We start from the raw sequence: 13,269 nt of genomic DNA on the forward strand, positions 1-13,269 counted from the left end.
TTCAGTTTTGTTTTCACACTAGCTTAAGTGACGTTATGTATGGACACCCCCCCCCCCCAAACAATTGGTAGTGGTGCCCCTGCCCTAAATAAACAAATAAATGTACCAAAGACTAATAAAAGTGGATTTAGCAAAATATGACCCCTTTAAGTGTCAGAAATATTGTTAAAACATGATGATATGATGTGATATAATACACAGCTTTTAAGATGATTAATTGGGGATTATTCCAGTGATAGTCAATGAAAAGTAGTTTTTCCCTGACTGCAGACAAATGAAGGACTTGTGATAACCACAAATTAAAGCAAGTGTAGCTATAAAACACATTTCCCCAGAATCCCTTGAACATCCCTTGTCTCCCCTGTGGAACCAGTCACTGTCAGTAAGCACTGGCTAAAGTTCAACATTAAGCTCTCATTACCCACACCCATATTTCCTTTTTATAGGACGAACACGCCATTGAGCTGAGTTTACAGTTTTATATTGTCCTTTGAAAAACAGGCTGTAAACTCTAGCAAACTGACAGGTAAAATGCTACATCTACATCATCGACATGACATCCACATATTGTACACACATACTATAATGATCAAACATAAATAAAGACATAAAATATGATAATAAAAAACATGAAAATCAAACATGTTGTCTGGAAAGGATGGTAGCATACTCACGTGCGAACTTGTTCATGCAGTTCCTTCCGCGACCAATGCGGGGCCTTGATCTGACCATACAGGAGTAAATGCTCCTTGGTGGTCATGTGCTCAAACAGGACGTCGTACTGCATGCAAACACCCAGCTCTTTGCGAACGGTGTTGATGTTGGTCTGCATGTCTTTGCCATACACCTCGATAGTGCCAGATGACGGGGCAAAAAGACCAGTGAGGAGAGACCTGTGCATGGAGCGTAAATATTTGTAAATGACAAATACTGGGTTTATAGAAATATTAACAATTAATAATAATAATAATAATAATAATAATAATAATAATAATAATAATAATAATAATAATAATGGATTGGATTTATATAGCACTTTTCTATGAACACCTACAGCCCCTCCAACCACCACCGAACATTCATATGCATTCAGACACCAGTGAGTAGCAGCACTGGAGGCAAGGAGGGTGAAGCGTCTTGCCCAAGGACACAACAATACATGACTAATTCGAACCGCCAACCCTTCGGTTATTGAACAACCTGCTCTACCTCCTGAGCCATGGCCGCCCAAGCATTAATTTTGTTACTATAAAAAAAAAAAAAGATGATATAAGATATTATGTTAGTCATTTCAAACCTGAGCAATTTCACAGGATGTTTGATGAGTAACAAAAAGGTAAAATGTTGGCACGATCATTTTTATATCTTTGATTTCGTTGTTTACATCAGCATATACAGTCGCGGGAAAAATTATTAGACCATCAAAAGTCATCAAAAACAATGGTTACGCAATCAAGTACTAACTCCTGTGTGTGTCATGTGACTAAAACAGACAGAAAAGAAAACATGGAATGCCTAACAGCACTGTTTTTGTCAGTACAATGCCATAGATACAGATGGAAGAACTTAAGTGATTTTTGTTATTATCAAGAAAACATGGAAAATGGCTAGATATCGGCTCTGAAATTAAACTCTTATGGGCTATTTTTGTTGTTATCATTATATTTGTCCAAACAAATGTACCTTTAGTGGTACCAGGCATTAAAATGAACAAGAAATTGAAGAAAACAAGGGGTGGTCTAATAATTTATTCCCGACTATAGCATAAATATTTGTAAATGACAGATACTGGATTTATAGATATATTAACAATTACCAGCATTGATTTTGTTACTATAAAAAAATTAGGGTTAGGGTTGATTTTGTTACTATATAAAATAAAAAAATAAAAAAATCAGATTATGTTAGTCATTACAAACCTGAGCAATTTCACAGGATGTTTGATGAGTAACAAAAGTTAAAATGATGGCACAATTATTTAGCATATTTTTGATTCGGTTGTTTACATCTGTCGCGGAAAAAATTATTAGACCATCAAAAGTCATCAAAAACAATGGTTATGCAATCAAGTACGAACTTCTGTGTGCATCATGTGACTAAAACAGACAGAAAAGAAAACATGGAATGCCTAAAAGCACTGTTTTTGTCAGTACAATGCCATAGATATTCATGTAAGAACTTAAGTGATTTTAGATATGATCAAGAAAACATGAAAAATGTCTAGATATTAGCACTAAAATTAAACTCTGATGAGGTATTTTTGTTGTTATCATTATATTTGTCCAAACAAATGTACCTTTAGTTGTACCAGGCATTAAATGACCAAGAAACTGAAAAAAACAAGGGTGGTCTATTCATTTTTTTCACAACTGTACAGTAGACAAATAACTTACATTATCATAGTGTCATATTAAGTACTAATGATCTTTATGAAAATAACTGTCAACGAAACAATCCTGTCCATTCTTGACTATAGCGATGTGGTCTGTGAGCATGCTCTTGGTTCTGTTCTTAAGTCCTTGAATGCAGCACTTTACTCTGAACTCAGGTTTATTACTGCTGATGTATGTAATACTCACCGTTGCATTTTATATGAAAAGGTCGGTTTGTCGTCCTTGTATGAAAGGCTAAGTATGCATATGTATTTGTTCATTTATAAAGCTTCACTAGAGTGAAAAAAATCACTCATATTTTCTCTACATGTGCTTCAGATGATTGGTGTTCACTCCTTAATTTTTAACTGTTTTTATGAATCTATTTCAATTTGATTTTAACTTATTCTTATTCTGTATCTTTTACTAGTGTTTTATGTCATTGTCACTTGATGTCGTTGCTAATGAAGGTCAACCCTCAAGCATTTGTGTTCAAACAAAATACATGATTATTATTATTATTATTGTTATTGTCAAATCAGAATCTCTGCAAGTTTTGTTTGGCAAGCCTAAAAGGCAAACACAAATACTATTTTTAGTCAAGTGTTTCAGTGTGTAATACTAATAAATGTCTTTTCTGTTTCATTATGGTGTACATACGTCTATAAATAAACTATTGTTAGGCTCATACTGTACTAATACTACTAAAATGAACCGAGAAACCATTTATTTTTCTCGCTATTAATTCTTCAATTTTTTTAACCCCATAACGCCAAATGTATCATATTTGATACACAAGTTTTGAGGCCCTCTACATGATCAGTGTGATATTTTTTTTTCTTGAAAAACCTGATGTATACAATTAGATACATGCAATACACAGATAATCCACCAGGGGGGAGGAATTTGTTCACCAGAGGCCTTTCCAGTGACACCACACTACAAACAAAAAGTTAAGGATATTTTGTTTTTTTTTGTCTTTTTTGCCATTGGTGAATAAAACTATGTTCGGTCATTAAAAAATGTGTTTCAGCTCAGTTCAATTCACACAAAAAAAAGTAAAAAGCGCTGTGCAAGAATCCCAACTGAAAAAATAGCCCAAAAATTAAAAATATCCTGAACTTTTTGTTTGTAGTGTACAAGATTGTCAGGAGGTAGAATTTTAACAATTTTGAAAAAGAATTACCAATTTGTTAGACATGTTTATGTTATTTTATGCTTTTGTTTGTTCAAAAATAATAATATTTGGGCATTGAGACCCGATGTATCAAATATGATACAAAATTGAAACTCATACATGGAAATTGATATTTGACAAAAAAAAAAAATATTTTTTTTGGTTGTTCAGAAGGACCAATAAAGGCTCCAGTTTCAAAGAACTGGAATTTTCTATTAATGATTTAATGGTTCAGGCTTTACAGGGTTAAAGAGACAAACAAGGTTGAAAACACTTTCCCATTTGCAATTTCTGAATTGTTTTCCTGAATTTTAAATTATAAACCTTTAGAATATCACAGTGTCTATCACAGATTTTCTTGTTTTTAATATTCTTATTCTGCTGCTGCAGTCATTGTTCGTTGCTGTAGATAAGAGCATCAGCAAAATGGCTCACATTTAAAATGTAAATGTAAGTGCTCAGTTGATGAAGACCGACCAGACTAATCTCTATCACAGTGCATTTGCTGTGCCAGGTTTGGACAAAACAATCTCCCTGTCAGCAGCAAGCCCCCAAGATGATTAAAGTGATGCACAAATCCAATTTAAAAACACAGAAAAGGCAGCATAGACCGTGAATGACCAAATTGTATTCATTTTAAGACATGCTGAAATGCTGAAGAGGCCGTACGTACATAGTGGTGGTTTTTCCAGCTCCATTGTGACCGAGCAGTGTGGTGACTTGGCCCTCGTAGAAGGTAACATTAAGATTTTCAATGGCTACTCGCTCGCCATAGATCTTGGTGAGACCGTGAAGAGAAACACCCACTGGGAGTTCTGAGCAATCCTCCCCAGCCTGAGAGGAGAGAGCGCTCTGGCCTGAGAGAAACATGGAGACAGAAGCCACCAGTAAATCAAACTAGCAGGCGACAGGACTTAAATGAAGACTTAGAGGAGGAAAATAAATGAGTGGAGGTACCGAGGGTTAAAAAAAGGGCCCAGAAATTATACTCATGTTTCAAAGAACACCACAACGGGGAGACAGTTTTGCTCACTGTTATCAGTTGAGACAGTGTAACATAACTTGTTACCTTTTCCCTTGTCGTCAGAGAAGACCGCCTGCTTTGACTGCATGATGTTGGTAAAGAAGAGTCCTTTGCCCACCTTACTCTGTGACCTACTGCAGCATAACTCAGACCAAAATGAGGCTGTGAAGGGGAAGTACCATGGAGCTGCAATGCCATACTTTCCTGGTGGACAAAAAAAAAAAAAATCATAATATCTCACTGTTATTGTTGCAATGCACTTATTTATTAACTGTTTGTTTCTGTATATTGTATAACCTTGTTTTTACTTCTAGCCCCCCCCACCCCCTACCCCTCAAGGAGCCATTGCTCTTTGATCAAGCTGCATTTGGAAATAAGAATCTGTTCTTAATTGCTTGCCTGGATAAATAAAGGTTAAATGAAATAAATAAAATAAACTTGGAATAAAACACATTTAGAATGCAATTCATATACTGCTTAGATTAGATAAGGTAATATAAGATAAGATAAAATAAAATTAGATTAGATTAGATTAATAATAATAATGGATTAGATTTCTATAGCGCTTTTCAAGGCACCCTAAATGCTTTACATTATTGAGCCATTATTCATTCCCTCTCACATTCTCACTCTGGTGGTGGTAAACTACATTTGTATCCACAGCTGCCCTGGGACAGGCTGACGGAAGTGTGGCTGAATTTACACCAATCACCCCCTCCGACAACTACCAAACATTCATACGCATTCCTCCACCAGTATGAGTGACACTGGGCGATCATTTGTCCAAATACAGTATTAAAAAGACTAAATTCCAGCAAAGAAAAAACTACAGAAAATACATGTTTTTTTTTTTTTGTTTTTTTTTTATTTTCATTGTGTAGTTGCAACTCAGAGATTTTGGTTGCTTTGGGTGAAGTGTCTTGCCTAAGGACACGACAGCACATGACTAGGACAGAGCGGGATTCAAACCACCAACCCTTCAGTTATTATTCATTCATTCATTCATTTTCTGAACCCGCTTTATCCTCACTAGGGTCACGGGGGTCGCTTGGAGCCTATCCCAGCTACATAGGGGTGAAGGCGGGGTACACCCTGGACAAGTCGCCAGTTCATCACAGGGCTGAACATATAGAGACAAACAATCACTCTCACATTCACACCTATGGGTAATTTAGATTAACCGATTAACCTATTAGTGCATGTCTTTGGATGGTGGGAGGAAGCCGGAGTACCCGGAGAGAACCCACGCAGACACGGGGAGAACATGCAAACTCCACACAGAAAGGTCCCACCCCCCGTCAACTGGTGTTGGAATTGAACCCAGGACCTTCTTGCTGTGAGGCACGAGTGCTAACCACTGCACCACCGCCTCTTCAGTTATTATATATTATATTATATTATATTATATTATATTATATAATAATATATAATATATATTTTTATTTTATAATATCTTCAGTTATTATATTATATTATATTATTATATTATATTATATTATATGAGATTAGATGAGATGAGATTAGATCAGATTACATTAGATTTGATCAGGTTATATTATTACCTCTGCCAGGAGATATTGTGATCACTTTGCTTTGTTTGCTTGTTTGTTAGCAAGATAACTCAAAAAGTTATGGATGGATTTTCATGAAGTTTTCAGGAAATGTTGATACTGGCACAAGGAAGAAATGATTAAATTTTGGTGGTGATTGGGGGGGGGGGGGGTCTCTCTTGGTGAAGGTCTGTGCTCTCCAAGGGCTTTTCTTGTATTATATTCGATTCGATCAGATTACATTAGACTAGATTAGACTGCATTTCCTTGTGCACTACTTAAAATGATGCACATCAGTGATAATGTCATCAAAGCTTACTCTATTATCATAAAACAGACACAGAGTGTAGATTTAAGTCTGACACTTTAGATCTACTCCGCTGGAATAAACCACACACTGGGTGATTATATTGTATACTATTTTAATTAATTATTTGAAATCTGTCTTTTAACTTGAACTTATTATTACGGCGTGTGCTGCTGACCTCTTGGCCAGGTCGCCTTTGCAAATGACATTGTGATATCAGTGGATCTTATAATATAATCTCTGTCAGAATTGTGTATTTTTTTTTAGAAATCATGCTATCTGAGTGGGTGTGTACGTGTACCTACGTGTGATTGTGTGGATGCTTGAGTGGGTGTTTGTGCGTGGTGTGTGTCGATGACTGCGTGTGAGTATCAGTGGGTGGTGATAAATATGTAGATGCGTCGTTGGGGGGTGGGGGTGGGGCGTTGAGGGGGAATGTGGGTGAGGATGTGGTCAGCTGCTTAGGCCCCGTATCTGTAAGCACTCTTTCTTCTTTGGGGTTCCCTTTCATGTACATCTGTTGTAAACTACTCATGTATAATATATTGTTCTTTGTCAGTGCATGAATAGAATATATGAATCTGAATCTGATCTTTTTAAATAAAGGTTAAATTAAAAAAAATAATAATAATACAATTTAATTTTCCCTGCTGCTATTTGTTTTACAGTATATCAGTTTTCAAAGTCCCCTGTGTCATGTGAAAAAGCAACAAAAACCTACTAAATGAAAACAATATATATATTTCTGTAGCGTTATCTTTTACAGGAATTTAGTCTTTTTAATACCATATTTGGATAAATGATCGTCCAAAATATGATGCATTCATTTGTTCATTTTCTGTAATGTTTGGGCCAAGAGAGGATCGGGGGGGCGCTGAACCCTATCCCAGTGACCAACAGGTGACGGTGGAGTTCACGCTGGATGTGTCACCAGTTAATCACAGAGCTCGTAAACACAAACAAACAAGCATTCACTCTAATATTCACACCTACGCTGGAAAAAATCCAAATCTAAATAAATAAATGGACTATTTACACAAAATCAGTGGACTGACTGTTGCTACCCGGGCACAATGTTTTCTTTTGTTCTTATTTGTGCGCTCGTTTGTCTGTTTGGTTGTTTTTTTTTTCTCTCGTTTTGTGGGGTCTCTTTTGTTTGTCTTTGTCTTTTTCTTTTGGGATACTGTTACAATTGTATATAAAACTCAATAAAGATTTAACCCTTTCATGCATACTGGTCACTCCAGTGGACAGTTATTCTACAGCTGTTCTATTGTTTATTCATGGGTTTTGTTGTTTTAGTTCCATATCAGGACTCTTATGCATCATCCAAAACACTGCAATTCGTACAATTACTGTAACTTTGCTGTTGTTTGATAAACCTGATATGCAGTAACATGTTTTAGTGTAAATCAATTGCTAATTGTTATTAGACTGTAATTAACTATTTATTTATTTATTTATGTATTTATTTATTTATTTTTTTTGCATATCCTCCTGAGACCCAGCAATGCATTTTGTCCTCTGTAGGGGACAAAAATTTGACAGTTTTACTTTGAAAATGCTGTCCATTACCAAGGGCATTCCATTTAAAAAAAATCAATCAATAAATAAAAATAGTTTTAAAAATGTATCTGAAAAAACTGTTGCATTATGCAGTTTCCAATCAAGACAATTTAATGTAATAAAAGCTGAAACTGTCCATTTCCTGGGTATCAGGAGGATTTTATCTCCATGAAATGAGTAATAACTAATATTAGAGTGTGATAAAATGTAAGAAAACAGTTGCAATTTAGCAATTAGCGGCATTAAAAATGCTTTTATTTCATAGTTTTCACACAGTATATCACTTTCTGATGATGATTTTTAAATAAATGTTTCTTTGCTTCAAAACTTAAATGCATGGTGTCCAGTTGAGTGGACATTTTTGTAACGCCATGAAAAATACGTTCATAAAAAAAAAAAAAAAAAAAAAAAGAATCAATTGCATTGTTATTTTCATGCCTAAAGAGGAACAAAAACACTCAAGAAAACAATATTGACTAAGGTTCTCATAATTTGTGCATGAAAGGGTTAAGTTACAAAAAAAAAAAAAAAGAAAACAACCACAGGGCCTGGTCAATAACAGAGAGAGAAAGCACTGTTTTGCAATACTTCAAGCAATCATTCCATATCTGTTTTTAAAAATTAATTTTAGCAGCAACCATACACTGCAAAAATCAAAATTTTACCAAGTGTATTTTTCTCATTTCTAGTCAAAATATCTCATCACACTTAAAATAAGACATAATCACCTAAAGAGTAACTTTTCAGTCAGATATAAGAGCTTATTTTTAGACAATACAGGGTGGGGAAGCAAAATTTACAATATTTTGAGGCAGGGGTTGAAAGACAGTGTATGACCAATTACTTTATTGAAAATCATGAGAATTTATTTGCCACAAGAAAATTGACATAATAGAAAATGTTTTTATTCTATGTGTCCTCCTTCTTTCTCAATAACTGCCTTCACACGCTTCCTGAAACTTGCGCAAGTGTTCCTCAAATATTCGGGTGACAACTTCTCCCATTTTTCTTTAATAGTATCTTCCAGACTTTCTCGTAATAGTTTTGCTCATAGTCATTCTCTTCTTTACATTATAAACAGTCTTTATGGACACTCCAACTATTTTTGAAATCTCCTTTGGTGTGATGAGTGCATTCAGCAAATCACACACTCTTTGACGTTTGCTTTCCTGATTACTCATATGGGCAAAAGTTTCTGAAAAGGTATGGATAATAGTGTTAGGTATGATTATGACATCAATATATGTTTGGCTTCAAAACAATTGACGTAGTGCCTGCTGAGAAAAAAAACAACTAAATGTTCGTTGTAAATTTTGCTTCCCGACCCTGTAGATCTTGTAAATCTTATTTCAAGAAATCTTACCAAGATAATTATCCAGGTTAAAGACCCACCTGTTCTCAGCTGCATTTGAATAGAGTTTTTATTCATCAGTTCAGATCTGCATTGTTTCTCTTAAGCTTAAAGTGTTTTTCTGTTTTATCTATTTATCTGTTTTTTGTTTTTTTTCTTTTTTTTTCTAATATCTACACTTTTCATTGCTTCCATGCTGTAATGCTTTTAATGTTTTATGTAAAGCACTTTGAATTGTCATGTACATAAAGTGTGCTATATAAACAAACCTTGCCTAGCCTTGTTCCACTGGCAGATTTTTTTGTTTAATTCAAGCAAAAATATCTTGTATTAATTTTTTTTAAACTTGTTTTTAGAGGGGCATTTTTTCCAGTGTATGGGTGATTTAGATTGGCCAGTTTGACCATTTCAGGTACATGTCTGTGGGTGATGGGAGGATGCCAGAGTACCTGGAGAGAAGCCCAAGGAACATCCAAACACCATACAGAACGGCTTCTTATAGTGTTAATCACTGTTGATGCACCACCCAAAGCAATTGTGAGTTGTTTTAAAATAACACAAACTAGCCAAACTATTTTTCCCCATTCCAGAACGGTAAATAGTCCTGGATCTATCTCTTGCATCAGTGCAACACTAATAAAGTGTGAAGATGGGTCTGGCTATGCATGTTGACTGCTTTCACATTTAATTGGTGAGAAAAGCTGAGCCCAAGTATAAGAGCTGATATGTGTTTTGCTAAACCCAGATCTGTCAGTCAATCTACCACCGAGAGTGTTCATATGTGTAGAGTTGGGCAATGTGGGCAAAACACTTCCATAGGCTTCAGTGTGATGAAGCATTTATGATTGTAATCAGTTGTTTTCTGGCTGCATTAACTGAAAAGAAAGTAAAAATAATTTTAAAAAAAACATTTCTTTACTAAATGTATATGCCATGTATGACTAAAGAAAAAAGTTCACAATTAATATATTATAGGAAGCAAACAGGTTGTGTTTTTAATCCTTGCTGTGAAAGAAAGGCCTGTAGAGCAGGGATCTGCAAGTTTTACAAACTAAAGAGCCATTTTAACTGGAAAAAGAAGAAACTAGAAAAGCACTCAGAGAGCGCAAAACTCTGCCAAGGCAGATCAGTCCCCCCCCAAATCACCACCAAAATTTAATCATTTGTTCCTTGTGCCAGTATAAACATTTCCTGAAAATTTCATGAAAATCCATCCATAACTTTTTGAGTTATCTTGCCAACAGACAAACAAACAAACAGACAGACCCTGATGAAAACATAATCTCTGCACTTGGTGGAGGTAAAAATGTGACCGAAGCCAAAAAAAATAGATATAAACTCATCTACATTTTACCATGAGGGGGCTGTTCTTCTGAAGCCTATTTGTGATTACTTTGTTATTTAACTATTTAACTTTGTATTTCCACTACAATAATGCAATGTTTGGTGCATTTATGAAATTATACAACTACAATAAAGAAAACATTCAAGATTTGTACAGTTTTTTAATGATATACACTATTTCCAAAACAAAATTACACTGTGTAATAGATAAAAAGCTCAACTTTCATGTATATGGGCTGATTTTTAAACAGCCAATCTATTAACAAATGCAAACTGAGTATCTTGTATTTAATTTGGCAAGAAATTAATGTAGTGTGCACATACATTTTGGTTTATATCCTGTCAAAAAATGATTTGATTCTGTGTATTGCCTGCAGACAGGTTAGGCCTATAACAATGTTAAAAATTAATGGTTCATTGAGTTCATTTCAAAAATGCTTCTTATGTTTTTTGACAAGGGGAGCCATAAAGAGAGGCTAAAGAGCCACATTTGACCCAAGAGCCATAGGTTGGGGACCCCTGCTCTCCTGCTCTAGAGGAATAATCTCAATTTTTTGATTTAGAGATTTTTCAAGATTTGTAGAAAATAAAACCCCAGCCTTAGTGCCTTAGTGCCTTAGTGCTTAGTGTTAGGGTTTACCTGGGAACACCATACGAATGTACGCCCCGAGAATGAAGTAGAGGATGGAGTCGATGAGCATGAGCCAGCAGAGCCAGCCGAACGAAGCCATGTCTCCGGCAATGGGTGAAGAATATGAGTTACTCCACTGAATTCCTAAAAAAAAAAAAAAAAAAAAACCATGAAAAGCAACAGACAGGTTTAAAGGTGCCTCCTAGAGACTACAGTATGTGTTAATGACATGTTACGATGCTAATGCTTATCAGATTTTAGGATATGGTCATACCTTCTGCTTGGGCCTCATACCGATTGATGTATTGACTGGCGTAACTGAAACACGTTGGGGAAAATAAACTCTGCAAAAGAAAGGGCAAGGGACACAAATTAGACTGTAAAATAAAACCTACATGTGAAAAATATTAAACAACAAAGTGTATCTGCACTATGTTTTACTGTGTTGGTTGTTTCTGACTAAGAGCAGGAAACTGTGATTTGCAATGTTTGTATGCAAGATAAAATAAAATAAAGTAAAATAAATAAATAAAAGAGAAAAAAATAAAAATGAATGAATGAACGAATGAATAAATGAATAAATAAATAAATAAATAAATAAATAAATAAAAGAAAATAAGTAAAAGAAAAAAGAAATGAAGAAAAAAATAAAATGAATTAATAAACTCAACTTAACTCAACACAACTAAAATAAAATAAAATAAAATAAAATAAAATAAAACAAAATAAAATAAAATAAAATCGCATGTAAATAAATAAATAAATATCCTCACCAAAAAAAAAAAAAGCAACTTATGGAACGGCACTTTGTATTAGCATATTCTGAAAAGGGATCGAATACATTTTAAAGCTTAAGTAATGCATTTTATTACAAAATATTATAATTTATTTATTTAGCTTTACAATTATTATTATTATTATTATTATTATTATTATTATTATTATTATTATCATTATTATTATTATTATTATTATTATTATTATTATTTTGCCACTGTTTCTGGATCTTACACTGATTTGTCACATTCACTAAAATGCATTGATTCAGTCCTATTAATCCCATTTTCTTCGTCTTGTGGTATTTGTGGCCCCTTCCTTCAACTGATGGAAAGATGCCTCAGAAGGTGGAGGATTTGGGGTTTCTACATATTAGGTTAGAATTACTGTGTATGTTATCTGCTGTTCTTGGTTTGATCAGTTAGTATATATATCAAAATTTAATTAATTAACAGTAAGATATAAAATAACACTTTGGTTTGCTTTTATGTTTCCTATTTCTATATTAAATGATCCCAATATTCACAATGCTGAAGCTTATTACAAGTGATAAATAAATATGCATGAGGTTTGGGAGGTTCCTCACCAAGAGGCTCTTCTGAGAAAAGGTGAGTTTAGTCTCCACGGCCATGACCACGATGAAGGGGAAGAAGGAGAGGATGTACAGGAGGCTGCCGCTGAGGCCTGCGATGTAGGTTTGGTCAAAGAAGGAGCTGACCAAGTAGCTGAAGGCCAGGATGCTCAGGCCGTAGTCGCAGAGGTATAAGAAAATAAGGAAGCCATCACTGTGAGGCAGGACGCGACCGTACTTCAGCAGCAACGTGAGGATGATGATGGTCACCCCTAGGTAGCAGGCACATTCCACAAACCAGGCAAAGAAGTGGCTGAGGGGGTTGACTCCCATCATCTTCATGTACTGTGGGAAAAGTAAAAATGCAAATATAAATAATAAGACGAGGATGTTTTTGTTGTGTCAAACCACTGATGAATGTTTACAGCAGCAAATATTCAACAGAAAAGCAAAAGTAAAAGAGGAGTAGCAGTTTGATTTACTCTTCGTCATGAAATGGTTCTATTTATGTTCATAAATGGGTAAGTGTCTCTAATTTTAACAGTATACAGTCACGGAAAAAATAGTAAGACCATCAAAAAAAGCTAAAAAAAAAAAAA

General features: G+C 34.7%; 1 protein-coding gene across 1 annotated transcript in view; it reads right to left on the bottom strand.

Annotated features, from left to right (window-relative positions):
• The window catches only part of abca12 (ATP-binding cassette, sub-family A (ABC1), member 12), a 191,088-nt gene that overhangs the window by 70,769 nt on the left and 107,050 nt on the right, over positions 1–13,269 (bottom strand). The window contains exons 43-48 of the mRNA XM_030125194.1: positions 12,686–13,015; positions 11,597–11,666; positions 11,332–11,466; positions 4,619–4,777; positions 4,223–4,406; positions 675–893 (exon numbers count right to left, since the gene is read on the bottom strand). Coding sequence (XP_029981054.1) covers positions 675–893; positions 4,223–4,406; positions 4,619–4,777; positions 11,332–11,466; positions 11,597–11,666; positions 12,686–13,015 — 1,097 coding nt within the window. The remainder of the gene's footprint in view (positions 1–674; positions 894–4,222; positions 4,407–4,618; positions 4,778–11,331; positions 11,467–11,596; positions 11,667–12,685; positions 13,016–13,269) is intronic.

This window comes from Sphaeramia orbicularis, chromosome 21 (genome assembly GCF_902148855.1).
Source record: "Sphaeramia orbicularis chromosome 21, fSphaOr1.1, whole genome shotgun sequence".
Taxonomy (NCBI): domain Eukaryota; kingdom Metazoa; phylum Chordata; class Actinopteri; order Kurtiformes; family Apogonidae; genus Sphaeramia; species Sphaeramia orbicularis.